The following is a 20,154-nucleotide window of genomic DNA, read 5'->3' on the forward strand; positions in this document are numbered from 1 at the left end:
GACAAACAAAAGAGAAGGAATGGCATTGCATGATGAGAAAAAGACTAGAAGTGTCTGAAAGAGGTAACAGAACATGCTTCAGCTGAATAAGGCAAGCCATGGCATTTGGGAAAATTATTTTAAAATGAAGAATTGCAATATCTAAGGGACATGTGGAAAGCAAAATACATGAGGTTTACTATTGAGGACATATTAAAAATCATTTATAACTTTGGTAAAGGCAGTGGGAGAGGCCAACAGGAGTTAGATCATATTTTATCAGCAACTAATAATGAACGTGGGAGGTAACGTGGCCCCTCTACATGACTGCCTCTGAAATAGTACATTAGGCTTGAGACTCCTCCTCATCATTTCACAACGGAAACCTGAATAGGAGGGAATGAGTGAGGCCAGTTAACAACTCTAAGAGGAATAATTAAAATGCCAAGATCTAGAAAACTTGATTATTGACTCAAGAGAAAAAAGTTAATATAAAAACCTTTCACATTCCTTTACTACAGAAAGAATATATCCCACTCGATCAATTATGCTTGAATTTCAAAGTTTTGAGTTTTTATTTTTTTATTAATAAACATACATTATTTAATAACCATATGCATTTTACCAAACTTCATTTCCCCTGAAAACTGTAGAGTGGAACTTCTTTGCTTTTCTAACTCCTTACTTGCTTATCTAATGGTATCTAAAAAAAATATCACTACCTCAAACTCCAAATAACTGAAAATTCTACTCTCACATTCCCTCTCTGTAGACTCCTGTGCCACCATCCACCTAGTTTTCCAGTTCAGAGAACTTGGAATCACCCCCTCCCCCTCCCAGCAACCCCTCCTACCCACCCAATCAGGTCACTCGCCTTAACATCTCTACACGTCTAGTCCAACACCAGGATTTCTACAATAGCTTCTTAACGTAGAACACTCGTCAGACCATGTCATTCTCCTACCACAAACTTTTCATTTGCCCCTACACACTTCATTTAAAGGCAGCTCATGGTCTTTCCATTTCCATCACCTCTCCCCTACTGCTTATGGCCCAGCCATACCAATCCACCTGCAATTCTTTCAATGTGCATGACACCCCATGCTTCTGTGCCTTTGTCGATGCTGTTCATTTTATCTCCCTCACCACCTACCTAGATTCAACTCATTCTTCAAAATCCTGTTTTCAAGGAAGTGCAACAATTTTCTGACCTCCTTTGGGTAAGTTGAGCCCCCTTCCCCAAGCTGCTCCGAACAAACACACCGTGAATACCCTGTAACAGCACTAACACGTTATATGAGAAATGATGATTTAGCATGTTATGCTCGACCTTCTGGAGAGCAAATGGTTTTGTTTATGTCTGGAATTTCAGCAATAGCACTGTGACAGGATAAATTGTGAGGCACTCAATAAATATTGGCTGAATGAACAAATCAACGAGTCATCACCCAATCAGAGATCTTGAAAACTGTTGAGAAGATTTACTTCGGGAACAATGAAATCAAGTTTGCAGAAAAGACCAAATATAAGGGCTTATTTCGTGACTCAGCAAATATGATAGGAATTATGTGCTGATTGTGTCCCAGCCACATGCTAGTTATTAATTAATTATAACACCAACTCAACAGCCTACAGTCTCATGTGCTTTTCTATGTGGTTTGTTATGTCCACAGAGTCTGTGGACATTCTTTACACAAGCCCAGTTAGGAAACCAAGGCAGAGAGATGTTAGGTCCATACTCTGAACCATTGCAATAATATTGCTTCAGAAGAGATACAAACCTGAATGATAGCTCCTGCTTTCAAATAGTTCAAATGAAACAGACAACACGGCCATGTGAAAATACTAGTCCGCAGTGTGAGATTCATGTTATAATATTGTTATGATATGGGACAGGGAGTAGGTGTGCCAGAGTCTAAAAGCCTAACTATAGACATCCATGATTCATTCAAGGGAATTTTCTCTTTGGAAGGAATTTCTGCTCTTCCTGTCTACCTTGATGTTAACCATTTGTACCTTTCTGTACATTTAGGAACAACCTGAAGACTCAAACTAGATGTTTAAAACTGAAATATTTCCAGAAACCATTTGATGATTGAGAGCACGAGTTTCCAAATAAATACAGTACTAATTGAGATAAGAGAAAAGAGATGATATTCTAAATGTGCCAACTAAGTTTCCAGTGCTTCTTCAAAATTAAATTAAATAATTACCTTACAAATGTATTTTTTAAACATAGTTTGAAAAAAGAGGGTAGAAGAAAAGATCTAAAAGAAAAAGAAAATCTACATTTTGTATACCTTCTGAATTTTGGATTTAAAAATAAAAAATGTTCAAACATTTCTACTTCCTAGACACATCTGCTTTCTAAACGAATGAAAAACAGAACCGTTATCTAACCCTACAGAACTGTAACTACCAGGATACTGAAATTCAGATCCTACAATTCAATAATAAAAGACAAAAGGGGGTAGTATTAATACTTACATTAAGCAGCTGTTCAAAAGCAAAACTAAAGCCCTTCTTATAATCTGTGATTCCTTTCGCTGTGATATTATTCACTGCATCTTTCAGCACTTTCTTATTTCTTACATTTGCTTGGACGAGGTGCTGAAAACAGCTTACATCCTGCGCATTGCTGTTAAACTGCAAAAGATAAAAAGGTAAATGCATAAACCAACATTAAAATCAATCATGTAACTTTTACTGAATTTGTGTTATACTTCTCAATCCTTCTGCATTGCTTTCTCTTTCAGAAAGAAAAGTGAGTAGATTGGTAACAGAAGTGCACTAAAGATCAAACAGTAATTTTCATCCACAGCCCAACCCCTACTGTATTAGCCTGTCGCTTATTGACACTTTCCTGAACCTAGCTTGGTTTCCCTGATTATAAATTTGGGATTTGAGTTATGTGAGGTCCCTCCCAGCTCTCAAATTTTATGAGCATTTAGATTCCAAAAAAAAAAAAAACAAACCACAAAACTCTCAACAAACAATGAAATATATTCAGAATGCAGAAATGATATGATGATGCCTGCACAGAATACAGGGAGAAACTGAGCATTTTACTTGCCTCGCATGAGGAAACGCTAAATGGAAAAGTGGTACACAGAATGTCAGGAACAGACGTTTAGTAAATTTGAAATTTGATGGTAGTCTTCCCATGGGGATTAAAACAGGCAAGTAATCTGAAAGACTCAAGAACAATGAGTGGTCTTTCAGAACTATCACTCTAGAGGTTATACAGGGAATGCAGTGGGATCACAGAGGCAAGAGAAAGGGCAAGCAGGTCATGGCAGAGTTATTGCTGTGAGTGACAAGGGCCTGAACAACAAAGAGTCTGTAGGAGGAGAAAACAAACTCCAATAATATCTGCCCCAAATTGAAAATTTAAGAATGATCACCAAAGTAATTTCAGCACCCGTATAAAAAGTATTCACACAGTTCACTGGATATTTCCAAAAAGATAAGAATAGGACTCCAGCAAGAAGATCAGGGCGCTAAAATGAATGGGATCGTCCTATCATTTATTAACTCTGCTACGTGTACAAGCCCCTTAGGCTCCTGGGGCCTAGACTGTCACATCTGCAAAATGAGAATGATAATAAAAACATACTTGCTAAGAGGAAAGGGGCTGGCCAGATCAAATGTTGAAGACATTCTCAGATCAAAAGCACATAACGATTTTAATAGGTGGATCACAAGCCAAAATATATTTTTACATAAGTGATTATCTATTCTTGTAAATATAATGCATCATTCTTTTTTCTCTGAAGATCCCTGAAGCCTAGTGATAAGGTACACTGTACAATTCATCAATCCGTTAAGCAAATATTCATTGGCGGCCTGTTATATGTCCAGAGTTGTGGTAGGTGAGAGCTCTGTGCCTTCAGACATGAGGGAAGTTATGCACACACATATATACATGTATGTAAGCACTTATACGTGTTTACTTTGTGCTGCATTGACTATTTGCTCTACAAATACTAATCATTTCCTCTTTGGAAATGCGCTGCAAGTAAGTAGTATTATTACCCATGAGAAACCTTAAGCATAGTTAAATGACTTGTCCATAGTCACGTAACAAATAAGTAACAAGAGAGTCAGGATTCAGACTAGCACTGTAGCAAGAGTCTGGGATTTTAACTACTCCCGCAGTGCCTCTCAACATACTACAATAAATCATGATGAGTTATGTAAAGCAATATAATCCTCATTTCTAAGAGATAATATCTGGAGAATGGGTTCTGATTCGGACTGTAAGAAGTTGGGGGGAAAATTCCCTAAGAAATGGCATTTCCTGTGATTCCACAGAAATGTTTCCTTGAAGACTATGGAGGAAGAACATTCCAGGCAGATAGAACAACACGTAAAAAGGCCCTGATGTGACAAAAAGAAAAGAAGCCTCTTAGGGAAACAAAGATGGAGAGTTTAGCTCAGTTTCATATGAGGACTAATGCCATAAAATAAGCTCAGGGACGGAGGCAGGGTCTAATGGAAATGCTAAACAATTAGGCATGTATTCTCTGTCAAACGGCCAGTCACGAAAGGTTTTAAGCCAAATGCAAAATAATTTAATCTAGAACTTTAACAGCTCGCTTAGGAATTGGATGTAAGGTGAGCAAAATTCAAAGGATGGAAAATAATTAGGAGGCTATTGCGGTAACCCAGCTGAACAGACAAAGTGGCTTTGTTATTCATGGAGATGGTCCGAAAAGAGGGGTTCAAAACCTATTTTGGAGAAAGAATCACTAGCCTGTGATGGTGCACTGGGTCTGCGTTGAGTAAGAAGAGAATTCTGACATGGGCATCTGCGTGGCCGGAGGAGGGATGGGTTCAGGGACACTTGAGGATTAGGGGAGAGAAGCACACAGTTCAAGTGCGGGTGAGATTTCAGTATGTGAGATACGCAAATGAAGATGTCAAGAAATCATAACGTTGAAAGCAAGAGGCTCAGAAGAAGTCTGGATTAAATATAAAAAACACGGGAAGCTTCAGCAGAGAAATCTGGTTTAAAACCATGCGAATAAAAGTGAAGCAGAGGAGGGGGTCCCTGAGAAAACTGAGCAGGAGTAAGATCCCCTGGAGGCAGGAAGGAAGTCAGGAGACTGGACTGTCTTAGATGATGAGAGGAAAACAGTCTCAAGAAGAACACACTGCGGGGCAGAGACAGGAAAGATGAGGGCTTAAAAGCACCCACCGCGCTCATCCGCGTTACACAGGCAGCGTCTGGAGGTCGGGGGGCGGGGTGGGGGGCGGTGGAACCCGATGGAGCGCGCTGAACAATGGGAGGGATTAGCCCGTGCAGAGGCAAGTCTTCAGAGCACCTCGGCTGGGAGGCAGAGAATGAACAGGGTGGTCCCTGAAGGGGTGGACTGGGGTCGAGGAGAGGCTTCTTTAAAGTGAAGGGTCACTAGAGCAAGAGAGGATTTATCTTGAAGAGAGAAGGAAGAAAACGGTGCAGGCAACAGAACAGAGGTGAAAAACGAAGCTCTTGTGAAGATGGGGAAGGACGGGATACAGAGGCTCCCAGAGGAACAAGCCTGTAAGAAACCATGTATCCACTTCATTGTTCTGGGAAAGAAGAGCGAGGGCTGAGTCCCGCCGCTGGGTGTACAGAGATTTGGTGTGGGGAAATGTTATTATTGCCTGTGGCTTTTGTCTCCAGTGGACCATGAAGCAAGGTCATCAGGATAAAGTAAAACAGGAGGTGGAAGGTTTGGAGAGAGTATAGATAAAACAGGAAGCAAAATGTCTTGCAAAGATAAATATTGAGTTCTTTCTCACTTTTACTTTGAACATTACTTTTGGGTACATCATATATATGAGAACAAAGCTCCAATATACTTGTTTTCAATAAAGTCAATCATTGAAAAGTCAGTATCTTCAGATCCGAATACCACTGCCTCTTCCCCCCCGCCATTATTTGATAATCTGACACAATCTTATGCTACACATCCCGTTTTAAAAGAAAAAGAATGTGAGAATTCCCGTGTTAGAAAGTAAAAAAATAAAGTAAAAATAAAAAATAGATTGCCAATACATTAACGGTAAAACATCTGACCTTAAAGAATCATTAGAAATGATTACAGGAAATGTTATTATGTGATTTAATTAAATCATGAAACTTGATAAAATTACAAGTTATGCAGAAAATGAACACTGAATCATGTATTGCCCAGAGTCTTTCGGTTGGCCTTAACCTGCTTTTAACACAGAAGAGTGAAGCATCTCATTAAGTCACTTTAATACAAACTGATTAAATGTAAATTCAATTCATTAAATACAAATTCAGTGGTGTATAACAGAAATACTACAATTATACTCATAACAAAACTCATAAATAATGCAGAGAAAGGAATAACTCACAAAGTATAAGTCCCTATGGCAAATCTTATTCTCCAAGAAAGGAATGAGAAATGTGAAAAGTTCTGACTTAGGTAAGTATATATTTCACAGACATCTTAGACTCACTTGCTTTTAGAATAGAAAAAAAAAAAAAAAAAGAACAGATTTACTTTCACAAACTGAAATTACAGTCTTTGGTGACATGTGTCCAGACTGTAATTTATAAACCACATATTTAATACATTAACCACCACTTAGGGCAAAAGTCTAATAATATAGCATTATACAGCTTTGAAATACTACATGGTGACTGAAAATAGATTTAAGGAGCCCTGCTTTTATAATCTCTTAAGAAAATACTTCTTTTAAATATGTATACTTAACTAATCTTACAGAGCCCCAAATCCAAACTAACGTCACACTCATTCCTTTCCCAATCCCAGAAAATTCAACCAAGTAGGTCCCTTATCAGAAATGCTGAGAAAAATCTCTGCTAGCACGCTGAGACAGGAAGGTGTGTGGGTTAACGTGAGCATCTGGGGTAGCAATGAGGAGGGATTTCTATCTCTGCCCCAGCATTTGAACATTCTTTTGTTTTCCTCTTCCACATACCCTGCTCCTTCTGCCTACAACACTTGTCCCACTAACCTCAACATTCTTTCCTTATAAAAGGCTTTCATGATCTTACCTGACTAGGTCAAATCACCCCATTAAAAGTTTCATAGGCCTAGATATATCTTTTTTATGGACTACATCACAGTCATAATTCTATATTTCTTTGTATGATATCTTTATATACTCTTTGACTGGATTAAAAGCCATGGCCAAAAAAGAAAATAGCCATCCCACCACTGTACTTGACATATTAATAGGTATCCATATAATTGGTGTACAATAAACATACAAAATAAATATTTACTGAATGAATGTATGGAGTTTAAGAAAATTAGAAGACAGTGCACAAATAGTGATCAATAATTTAGCTAAAGGCTTCTAAGTATAGAACCTGTATTTTAGTTCTGCAATATCTTGTTAAATTTGTACATTTAAAAATATAAATACTCTGTCCAAAAAGACACTATTAAAATATCCAAATGAAGATGTATGCAGAACACCTGGCATGGAGCCTGGCACATAGTAAATGTTAAATCAACTGCAACTCTATTGTTTTAAAAATTATTTTAGTAAGAACATTAGTATACTTCATAAGAAATAAGAATAGATTCCTAGATTCATGAGAAAGATTCATATAAACAATATCAGCTTTAGTGACCCTTAAATAAAGTTCACTACTGGGATGGTACAAGTGGCCCTCAAACATTAATTTAGTTCTTGAAACAGTCTCTGGGAATACCATGAACAGTAAATTTCAATGCTTCCAATGAACCTTTCTATTAAATACCACAATCAAGTACACATATCAAATTAAAAGATAATTTAAGACCCAAACAAATTGTTAATTTCTCAAATGAAATAACTTAAACTCTTTGTTTTGTAAAGGCAAGGTCTATTTTTTGTTCTGATGTCCTGTGCCAAATAAGAAATCATCCACAAAATATTTCTGAGAGAGGAGGTTCTGCTGCTCATTGGATTAACCTGAGATACAAATGCTGAAATGCTGACATTGCCTTGATATACACAAGTCAAAGAAGCATCAAGTTCCTGAAAAGCAACCTTGTCTAGAAATGGCACCTATAATACACCTTCATGGAGTACCAAGGCTCCCACTGAAGAGGTTGGTGGGCTCAAGTAGTTTTCCCCTAGACTGTTGAAGAATTAAAGGCAAAATAAATCCAAAGGTGATATTCTTCCACTTGGAACTGCAGAGAAAAAGTGGCCCATTTAATCTTTGTCTGACCACACAGTATGTCCTTAATTTCCACCCCCTCACCTCATCCATGTATTTCAAACTCTATTTTTTTTTTTTGCCATGAAAAAGAAATACAGTGTAAAATTATGGGCTCACGCTGTATAGATGATCAGCAAAAACAACTCAAATTCAGACTGGCCTGCTTTGGAACATGCGTATTTTTTTAAATTATAAAATATAAGTAAACTACTTTACATAATTAACTACTGTAAATAATTTATATAACAAATTTATATTATATAAAGTAATTTAAATGGATTATCTAAGTTAAATAAACTGCAAACAATTTTGCATATCAGGCAGTAGTTACGAATTGTGGTATCAGAAGCGATCTACATTTTGGACACCAGATGGCAATGAAGGAAAATAAAAGGAAAGTGAACAGAGGCTGTGATCTTCAAAATCTTGGTTGCTTTATTCCTACTAAAATACTTGTTATTTATTTTGATTTTCCCATTTTTCATAGGAAACTAGGAAATATTATAAAGAAACAAAATGGTTATTCTAAAATCCAGAGAAAATAGCTTATAGCATTTACCCGCATGCATATGTACATATTCCTAGTTAAGAATGACTTTAAGGTTTTTATCTATTGCCAAATTACTTTCCAGATATATTGAGCCAATTTAAATATGTGGGAGAGTCTCACTTCACTCTCAGACACACAACATTTTTATTTGCTAAACTGTAATTTAAAATAATATTTCAATATTCAATAATTACTTGAATTCCTCAGTGGTTAATGAAGTGAAAGTTTTTCTCACGTATTGATTATCATATAAACCTGTGAATTGTAAGTCGTATTTTTTCCAGTTTGTTGCTTACCTTCTAATTTTAACTTTTGATCCTGTTCTTTATGATTTCTTAAAATATTTTTATGCTTAGAAAACCATCCATTATTCAGGTAAATAAACATCTACAGTTTCTACTAATATTTGATGGTTTTGTTTGCTTGTTTTACATTTTGGTGTTTAGTCATGGTGGAAATTATTTTCCCCAATAGCATGAGGGGACAATTAGATTAAGCAATTTTTTTTCAAATAGCCAGTTTTCCCTTTTATTGAATAATTATTGGCTCCTGATCCACTGTGTATAATAAATTAAGATTATGGATATATTTCCTTTACTATTTGGATACATATTCCTTTACTGTTCCCATTATTTCACCAGCTTCTTACTTTTTAATATTAATAATAAAAATATTAGCTAACATGTACTGAAAATCACAGCTATGCCAATCTAAGAACATCACATGTATTAATTCACTTAACCTTGACCAAGCTTAAAGTCTTAGCTGTAATATGGTTTCCAATATACAGCTGAGGAAATGAGGCTTAGCGTGTCAAGGAAAGTGCTCTGAGTCACTCAACAACCAAGGTCAGGACTCTACTTCAAACCCAAACCCCTGAGACTCTTCTCCATGCTGTCTAATCACTTTTAATTTATGCCAGAAGAATAAGCTGCCATACTCTGTCACGCTACTTTTTCCACCACTATTTTCCTATTGAACTTCAGAACTGTCTTTTGTCAAATTAAAACCACATTTACCAATAATTTTGGGACAAACTGGTATCTTCACATGAGTCAGCTTTTCATTCCAGGAAGAATTATTCATCAATTCCACATTTATTACTGTTCCTCCATTTCAACTCTTATACATACATCTCATACACTCTTTTCTCTTTCTTTCTTTTTTTTTTAAATTTTATTTATTTATTTATTTATTTATTCGGTTGCACCGGGTCTTAGTTGCGGCACGCATGTGGAATCTAGTTCCCCGGCCAGGGATCGAACCCAGGCCCCCTGCATTGGGAGCATGGAGTCTTAACCACTGTGCCACCAGGGAAGTCCCTCTTTTCTCTTTCTTAAACTTCAAGTCCTAAAGAGATCAATCAAGATGGCAGAGTAAGAGGATGTGAAGCTTACCTCCCCCCACAAACACATCAAAAATACATCGACATGTAGAACAATTCTCACTGGAAACTGTCATCAGGACTCCTGTACAACCAAGGCTATCAGAAAGATATATATGTAATTGGGTAGGAAGGGAAGAAAAGTGATTGGGTCAGGACCTGTGCCCCTGGGAGGGGACTCAAAGGAAAAGGGAGATTCCACAGACGGAGACCCTCCCTGGGGAGTGGGCGGTGTGAGCCACAGATGGGGTAGCCCAGTACCGGTGTCCTGCCCGGGGGAGATGAGACCCTTTGGCTGGTGGGAGGACCTCTGCAATGACCAGGAGGGCTGCAGGAAGCCTGGACGTCACTTGTGAGGGGTGCATGCATGCGCTGGCTTGCTCCCAAATCAGGGTGAAGAGAAGACTACTCTAGCGGCTGCCGGTGGCCCATGACCACCTTGCTGCCCGGCTCAGCCCGAGCTGAGAGAACGCCCTGGCCCCGCTCATTCCATGTCACAGTGTGGCTCTGGTTCTGGGGTGGCCACAACTGGGAAGAAGATTCAACACAGGGACACAGAGGCGCCGCGATCCCAGGGTGGAGCCTGGGTGGACTGACAGTGGCCATTGTTGGCATTTACTCAAGCAGCGCCTCAGAAGAAGCCCAGATTTCTGATGGCAGCTGCTCCATCACAGCTCATGCCCCAGTATATGCTGGGAGTCCATACGGGCCCTGCCTGCCCTGTGGTGTGGCTCTACCACAGAGTGGGGGCAGCAGAGTCTTAGGGCTGTTGTCATCTGTGAGGGACAAAAGGCACTGGCACCCAAGGCTGTGTCTGAGCAGAGCAAGGGAAACAACTGCGGGCACCTGAAGGGGCAGCTCATCTGAGACAGCTCAGACTCCTGTCTGTGGACAACATGAGCCAAGAGCTCACATGGGCCCCCCTGGCTTCAGCACTCCCCCCACTCTGGGGCAAGGATCCCATTTTTGGGGAGAGAGGACAACACAAACTTAAAGAGAACAGAACCAACTCAGGCCTGACCATCAAGGCTTTTGCTCCAGCAACTTGGGATCAGACCCCACCCACAACAGCACAGTGATGGCCAGTGAGCAGAGGGGGAAGTCTTGCCTCACACCCAGCTTCAGCTTTAGCCCCTCTGGGTGCAGTCCCACCCCCTACCAGGGTGACAGATGCCAGCACATCCTGAAGAAAGATGTTACTTGCATCCACATCAAATCCAGCTCTCCCACCAAAGGCACTGGGCACATGCAGTCTGTACAGGGACACTCTCACATAAGCACACACATTTAAAACTGCAATAGGTAATTGCTTCACCTAATTCATAGAGGCAGAGAAATTTAAGCAAAATTAAAAGGCAGAGGAACTGCTCTCAATTAGAAGAGCAAAAGAAAATCCCTGAATAAAAGAGCTAATGAAACAGGAATAATTTACCAGATAAAGAATTCAAAGCATTGGTAATAAAAATGTTAACTGAATTAGGGGAAAGCATAGATGAACACAGTGAAAACATTAACAGAGAACTAGAAAATACTACAAAGACCCAATCAAAAATAAAGAATTCAGTAACTGGAGAAAACAAACAAAAAAACCCCAACACACTATAAGGAATGAGTAGCAGACCAAGTGATACAGAAGAATGCATAAGTGATCTGGAAAACAGAATAATGGAAATCACCCAAACAGAACAGCAAAAAGAAAAACAAATTTAAAAACATGAAAACTTTTTAAGAGATCGCTGGAACAACAAGTATACCAACATTCGCATTATAGGGGTCCCAGAAGGAGAAGAGAGAGAAAAGGGTATTTAAAATGTATTTGAGGAAACTACAGCTGACAACTACCCAAACCTGAAGAAAGAAACAGATATCCAGAAGCACAGAGAGTCCCAAACAAAATGAACCCAAACAGACCCACACCAAGACACATCATAATAAAAATGGCAAAAGTTAAAGTGAGAATTCTAAAGGCAATGAGAGAAAAACAAAGAGTCATACAAGGGAATCCACATAAGGCTATCACCCGATTTCTCTGCAGAAACTCTGCAGGTCGAAAGAGAGTGCCATGTTATATTCAAAGTCCTTAAAGGGAAAAACGTGCAACCTAGGATACTTTACACAACAAGATTATAATTTAGAATAGAAGAAGAAATAAAGAACTTCGCAGACAAGCAAAAACTAAAAGAGTCCATCAATACAAAACATACCCTAAAAGAAATGTTACAAGGTCTTCTCTAAGTGAAAAAGAAGTAAGAATCTATATGAAAGGGGAAATCCCACTATGAAATGCAAATATATTGCACATATTGAGGATCAACCACTTAAATACGCCAGTATAAAGATTAAAAGACAAAACATTGTAAAAGAACCATAACTACAGTAAACAAGGGATAAACATGAAGATGCAAAATATGACATCAAAAACACAGTATGTGGGCGAGGGGAGTAAAATGCAGATCTTTTAGAATGTGTCTGAACTTAAATGACTATCAATTTAAAACAACTAGATACAGTTATAGGTCAACATGTATGAACCCCAAAATAACCATAAATCAAAAACCAACAATAGACGTAGAAAAAAAAAAAAAAGGAACACAAGCATACTACTAAAGAAAATCATCAAACCACAAGGGAAGAAGCAAAAAGAAAAAGAAATGAACAGAGTAGAACTATAAAAAAATACCAGACAACAAGTAATAAAACAGCAATAAGTACATACCTACCAATAATTACTTTAAATGTACATTTAATCCAACAATGCATAAAAAAGATAATACACCATGATCAAGCTGGATTTATTCCAAGGTACAAGGATGGCTCAACATATGGAAATCAATCAGTTTGATAGACCACATTAACAAAAGGAAAGACAAAAGCCACATGATCATCTCAATAGATGCAGAAAAAGCAGTTGACAAAATTCATCATCCATTCATGATACAAACTCTCATCAAAGTGGGTACAGAGGGAAAATATCTCAACATAATAAAGGCCATTTATGACAAATTCACAGTCAGTATAATATTCAATGGTGGGAAGGTAAATTTGTGTAGCCACTATGGAAAACAGTATGGAGGTTCCTAAAACACTAAAACTAGAACTACTATATGATTCAGTAATTCCACTCCTGGGTATATATCCAGAAAAAACAAAAACACTAATTCTAACTGATACATGCACCTCAATGTTCATCGTAGCACTGTTTATCATAGCCAAGAGACAGAAGCAACCCAAGTGTCAATAAACAGACAAATATATAAAGAAGATGTGGTATATATTTACAATGGAATATTACTCAGCCATAAAACAATGAAAATACGCCATTTGCAGCAACGTGGATGAACCTAGAGAATATTATGCATAGTGATGTAAGTCAGAGAAAGACATATACCATACAATATCACTTATATGTGGAATCTAAGAAAGAAAACAAATGAATGTAAAGAGTAAAACAGAAATAGACTCACAGTATAGAAAACAAACTAGTGGTTACCAGTAGGAAGAGGGAAGGAGAAGGGACAAGATAGGGTTATGGGATTAAGAGGTACATACTACTGTGTATAAAATAGATAAGCAAGAGGGATATATTGTACAGCACAGGGAATTATAGCCAATATCTTGTAATAACTTCTAATGGAGTATAATCTGTAAAAATACTGAATCACTATGCTGTATACCCAAAACTGGTAAAATATTTTAAATCAAAGATACTTCAATAAAAATAAATAAATAAAATAAAATAAAATGCACGTCCTAAATATATTAGTAAAAGTACTGCTAGGTAATTCATGGCTTTTGCTAATATTGTGAATGTGATTTTAATTTCTATTACTAATCCTTGTTCAGTGAAAACCAGACATGTGGTCACCCTCCCATGGTTAGAGGTGCCACAAGTATCTTTGCTAATAGCACTCTGGGACTTGATCACTCCTGTCCTCCAATTGATGTTGCTGTCCCCTAACACTGGGTGCTGTCTTACAGTCTCCTTGGCCTATAGAAAAAAAATTTTAATAAAGAATTGACTATTTTTTAATTCAGTTTAGGAAAACCAGGTCTAGTCCAGGCCCTGCCTGTAATAAGCACCCACAGCCATGACTGATTCAATTATCTCCTCTGAGCTTCAGGTTTTTCTCTCTGAAATAAAAGCCTTTGCTAGATCACTTGGAAAGCCCCTCAAATTCTAAAATCATATTTATATCTGAAAATTTTAACTATGATGGAAGAATTACATAAATGCATAGGAATAATAAATTCTGTATATACCAAAAGAAAATGGCATCAATAAAAAGTGAAAATATTGAGAACATTATTAAGACACAATTTATGTTTGCCTCTAATTATAAATCATGGCCCATCAAAACTTCTGATAAATGTCATTTTTAAACAAATATTACCATTAACTTGAATCATGACATGCCCAAAATTCAGTCTGTTGACTTTTGTCAAAAACTTGAAAGAATTTCTGAGTAAGTCCCAAGTATCTTTTTTAATATATTCTATTTACATGTTGGTACACAAAACTTTTAAACCTCTCTAAATATAGGCATTTATAAGAATTTCAAGCAATTGAGAGTGTGCTACTCTTTTGCTTCAGAATTAATTTGTATTTAGCTTCCTTGCTCATAACAACTTGATATTTGTATTTTCTCAACCATCTTTTAATCAACCAGTGTGCAATTCTGATTCCAGAGCACTCATCCAACTAGAAATATGGGCAGCTTTCTCTCCATCATTCTCGAGATATAATAATTGTATCAGTATTATTCCTAATATAAGTATTTTTCTCATAGCCCTGTGGAAATTTGCGTGCCAGCTCCCAAAGATGAAGCTTTACTGAAATGACCAAATGATCACATACTCTATGATCACTTCCTCTTCACCCACACTGTGATGCAGAGCTGACCAATATGTTTAATATTTTCATGGAGCATGAAGCTGAGTACTTGGAACATCTTCCCTAATTGAAAAAAGAACATCTGTGATGATGGCTGGCTTTACCTAAAGAATACAATGAGCAAGATACACACACCTAATGTGTTTGCAGAGTAGAGATACTGTCATACTGACAATATGAGTGAGAATGACTCTGGTCACTTAAAACACAAAGGTATTTTATCACTGACCGAAATTTGTTATAAAATGACATCTATACAGCACTCTCCCCGCCGCCCCAGCAAACTTTACTGTTGTCTTATTTTAAGAAATGGCCACGGCCACCCCATCCTTCAGCAATCACCACCCTGATCAGTCAATGGTCAGCATCAAGGCAAGATCCTCCATCAGCAAAAAGATTAAGACTCGGTGAAGGGGGCTTCCCTGGTGGTGCAGTGGTTGAGAATCCGCCTGCCAATGCAAGGGACCAGGGTTCGACCCCTGGTCCGGGAAGATCCCACATGCCGCGGAGCAACTAGGCCCATGAGCCACAACTACTGAGCCTGTGCTCAAGAACCCGCAAGCCACAACTACTGAGCCCATGTGCCACAACTACTGAGCCCATGTGCTGCAACTACTGAAGCTCATGCACCTAGAGCCCATGCTGCACAACAAGAGAAGCCACTGCAATGAGAAGCCCGCGCACCGCAACGAAGAGTAGCCCCTGCTCTCCACCACTAGAGAAAGCCTGCGCGCAGCAACGAAGAGCCAACCCAGCCAAAAATAAATAAAATAAATACATTTATTAAAAAAAAAAGACTCAGTGAAGGCCCAGATGATGATTAGCATTTTTAGCAATAAAGTATTTTTTAATTAAGGTATGTACATCATTTTTTAAAGACAATGCTATGGCACTCTTAATAGACCACAATTTAGTGTAAACATAACTTTTATATGCACTGGGAAACTAAAAAGTTCATGATACTTGCTTTATTGTGGTGTCTGGAACTGAACCGGTAATATCTCTGAGGTATCCCTGAACTTTGAAAAATTTTACCTGTTAGGTGCAGTTATTCATATGTGTTTACTGGACGTGAAGTCTTTTCATAGACCTTCTAGACCCAGCAAATAAATCAATAACTTTTGTACTTTTAAAAACTATAGTTCAATTCAAAATTAAAGTATTCCCTCTGCCTCACCTTAAGAATTACTTTGCTATTTCAAAAACTGCAAATACAACTAATTTCTAATTATGAAAAACTATCTTTAGTGCATCATGTAATTAATGGAAAAATATTTATCATACTTGTCAACACCTTCCTATAAACTTTCCTTATACTTGCAAAGCAATTAAGTTATCCTCTGGCAATCTCTCTTTTTAAAAATTAAATAACCTTGGGGCTTCCCTGGTGGCGCAGTGGTTGAGAATCTGCCTGCCAATGCAGGGGACACGGGTTCGAGCCCTGGTCTGGGAAGATCCCACATGCCGCGGAGCAACTAGGCCCGTGAGCTACAATTACTGAGCCTGCGCGTCTGGAGCCTGTGCTCCGCAACAAGAGAGGCCGCGATAGTGAGAGGTCCACGCACCGCGATGAAGAGTGGCCCCCACTTGCCACAACTAGAGAAAGCCCTCGCACAGAAACGAAGACCCAACACAGCCATAAATAAATAAATAAATAAAATTTTAAAAAATTAAATAACCTTGATTACTTGCCCTGCAAGTAATATAATTACTAAATTTGTCCATTATTTCAGACTCTTTTCGTCACAGTCTTATTTTTTATGTCTTTTAAATGAAGATAATTCTAAGAAGCACCAATGTTTTTTGCCTTAACAGTACTTTTTAAAAAATTGAAATATAGCTGATTTACAATATTGTGTTAACTTCAAGTGTACAATATAGTGATTTAATTTTTTTTTTTCCTTAAAGAAAACAAGTATATAAGAGAGAGAAAACTCTGGTTCTCTTAATGAACTTAATTCGACTCCTTCTTTCTGCTCTTTTTTAATACCTCCCTACAAAAAGCAAATGGCTGCAAAATAAAATATTCATAAACGTCCATAGAACTAGCAATTCTATGAAATAAAAGGTCTTAAAATCTAAGTCAATGATATGCATGATTAGTTATAACAAGCCCCAGACAGATGCCTGCTGGACTTTGCTAAAAGTACCTCCCTAAGGTACCCTGATTTCCTCATTGCTTAATAATCACCTGGGAGACTTGCTAAATGCAGATTCTGGCTCTTCACGTCTGGGGTAGAGCTTGAGATTCTGCATTTCTAACCAGCTGCCAGGCGCTGCTCAGGCTGCTTGGCCACAGACCTCACTTTAAGAAGGAAGGGCATAAACTACAATATTCTTGTTTGTTGACATAAATGAGATATGAATCAACATAAAGTTTTCCTGAAATCTAGATGGGTGACTATTTGATAAGACATGAAATGAAATTACTCTCCTAGAATTCATATGTCACAAAACTGTACTGGTGTGCCAAATATCTTTTATTTTACTTGAATTCTGGCAAAAGGGCCTGTTTTGCAAGGGTGGAGAAATCACTTTTAAATTTAAATTGTGCCACAACTTACAAATGTGCTCATTATCATATGCAGAGTAGGAAAGTTCCTAAGCTAAGAAAACCATGCCTTTGTCTAGGAACACATTAGGGATATTTTAGAAAGAAAACTGAAATTTAAAGCACATAGGAAAAGGAACAATCCAAATCATGTCTTTCTTGCATATACAGTGCAATTCGATATTTAAACAAAGCCCCACTCTGACATTAGTAGGTGTTAAACTGTCAAGCCAAGAACTGAGATTTTATCCTTCTTGCAAGCTAATGAGTAATCCACCTACAGCTTCATAGACACTGGCAGAAAAATACAAGCCCTTCGGGTCAGAGAGAAAAGGCCGCTTACTACTCATAGCAATACCAATAGCAGTACCAAGAGCCAGACTGCCACCTTTGCTCACACTCACAACTCAATTCCCACAGGAGGATGGGAAGAGGGCTGGGGGTCACCTGCATAGGCAGTAGGTGTGTTTCAGGCAAGGAATCCCAAGATGAGGAAGGCCTTGATCTCATATAGGGGCAGCTGGCAGCTGGCCCATCCTCCTCTCCAGATAGACAATATCTTAATTACTCTGCGTTGTAAATCTCTTCTGGGGAAGGAGACATCTCTATCTTTACTTATCCTGGAATGTACATAAATCTGAGCAAACTGACTGTTAATGCTCAGACTTGGAAGAAATGTGACACATTCACGAAGAACTGTCTCCTAACAGTTGGTAGAAAAGTGTTGGAAGATGACAACAACAACAACAATAATAATAATAACCAGAAAAATGATTACAATAAATAAGCACTTTTCACGTGTTATTCCATTTAGTGCTCAATAACTTAAAGGCAAGTTAAATATGGTTCTGCCTATTTCAAAGAGGAGAAAACAGATCTGTAAGCCTTAAGTAACTTGTATAAGCTCACATAACTAGTAGTTTTGAGGCAGGAGGCAGATGGGCACCCCCCCCCCCCCACATGGCCAGCAATTGGAGATTCATTCCCTGTAGACCGACACTCCAAGACGAGAATAGCAGGACAACTGAGAGAGAAGGCTGGGCGCTGCCCAAATAGAAGATAACAGACCACGTATTTCCATTCTCCAAGTCAAGGAGACCCTCCCAACTAGAAAGCTTCTTGGAGGTCAAAAAGGGAGGGGTGCCACCCCATAGTAAGTGATGTCAACTACCCGTAGGCCTCTTCACTAGAATCCATCTTGTCTCAGAGATGCACAGGCACACGTGGCAGGATCCTGAGATACACCAAATACGGACTCAGAACTAGGCAAATCAAATGACTGGCCAAAAGAAACCCGGAAGAAACGCCCCAAAGAGTGATTCAAACTACCGCAAGGGCGCGACTCTCTCTCTGAGTCCGCCCATGTGTCTAACCACATGTACTGTACTCCTTTCCCTCTTAATAAATACTTCACTACTTTCCATCTTTGTGGGAATTCTTTTCTGCAAAGCCGAAGGGCCAGGGCCTTGTCCCTGGCCACTGGTCTAGTGGCTAGGATTCAGCGCTCTCACTGCTGCGACCCGACCTCAATCTCTGCCTGGGAGCTGAAACCCTGCTTCAAGGCGCTGCAGGCCGAGGCCACCTGAGATCAGTTTCAACGGTTGTGCATTACTCCTATGCAATTCTATGAGTACATCTAAGAGGCAGGATTGTGAGGAGAGTGGGAAGTAGGGCACTTAACCAGAACTTAGCCTGACTAATGTCACCAGATCCTTTCATCGTGATCATCCCTTCCAGCCTCCTATGTGGCTATGGGTCCTCACTCCTCATTTTGCACTGGCATTTAGAGATTGTCACCTCTAGAACTGTTGTTTAGTGACTACAGTTGGGGCAAGGGGTAGAGTTGATTTTTTTTTAAAAGTTATCTCCTACAACTAATAGCAAAGATATTATAAGGAGTATTTTGATTATTTCTTTCTGATGAATAATCAAAGATAGCATTTTAAAATGACCACAAGTTAGGAAAGCTTCCAGCAAGAAAACTGACTCAAAGATCATTAACCAAATCCTAACATTTGCATCTAATTCTTAAATAAAAATATGTGATTTTATTGAAACACAAGACCATCTTCTTCAGTTGTTAACTTTTCATATATTGTCCATAATCAGCATACATTTTCCTTTCATCCTCCACTGGCTTGCAGTATTTTACTCCTAATACGTCAAACTTCCTCACTTTCATAAACAAATTCCACTCTTTGTGTCAACATTTGAAATTTTGCCTGCAAATCAGAACATGCTGTGACTGAATTGCTGCTCTTATCATCTACCACTTACTTCTATCAAAGTATATAACTGGATTAGTGGGAAAACAGCTACATTATGCCTGCCTTTAAGCTTTGCCTAACAGCAGGCTTCCTGTCTGCAACAAAGAACAGCCCTGGAGATTACAGAAACACTAGGAAATGATCAACATTTGTTCTGACAATTTTATGTGTGACTGAAGCATAAAAATTACCGTTCTCAAAAAAATAAAGAAACTTAGATACATAAGCCTAAAAGTGAGAAGCTGCTTGATCTTTCTGTCTGATGGTTCTAGGCAACATTGGGAAAGCGTTCATACAGACTGCATCATAACTCTGGATGACAGACATGATCTAAG

General features: G+C 38.4%; 1 protein-coding gene across 9 annotated transcripts in view; it reads right to left on the reverse strand.

Annotated features, from left to right (window-relative positions):
- CACNA2D1 (calcium voltage-gated channel auxiliary subunit alpha2delta 1) overlaps positions 1–20,154 on the reverse strand; it is a 496,546-nt gene that overhangs the window by 87,841 nt on the left and 388,551 nt on the right. For all 9 annotated transcript variants that reach the window (XM_082399325.1, XM_082399323.1, XM_082399324.1 and 6 more), the window contains one exon: positions 2,467–2,625. In XM_082399325.1, the coding sequence (XP_082255451.1) occupies positions 2,467–2,625 (159 nt within the window). The remainder of the gene's footprint in view (positions 1–2,466; positions 2,626–20,154) is intronic.

This window comes from Balaenoptera borealis, assembly GCF_965194805.1.
Source record: "Balaenoptera borealis genome assembly, chromosome: 7".
In the NCBI taxonomy this organism is placed as follows: Eukaryota; Metazoa; Chordata; class Mammalia; order Artiodactyla; family Balaenopteridae; genus Balaenoptera; species Balaenoptera borealis.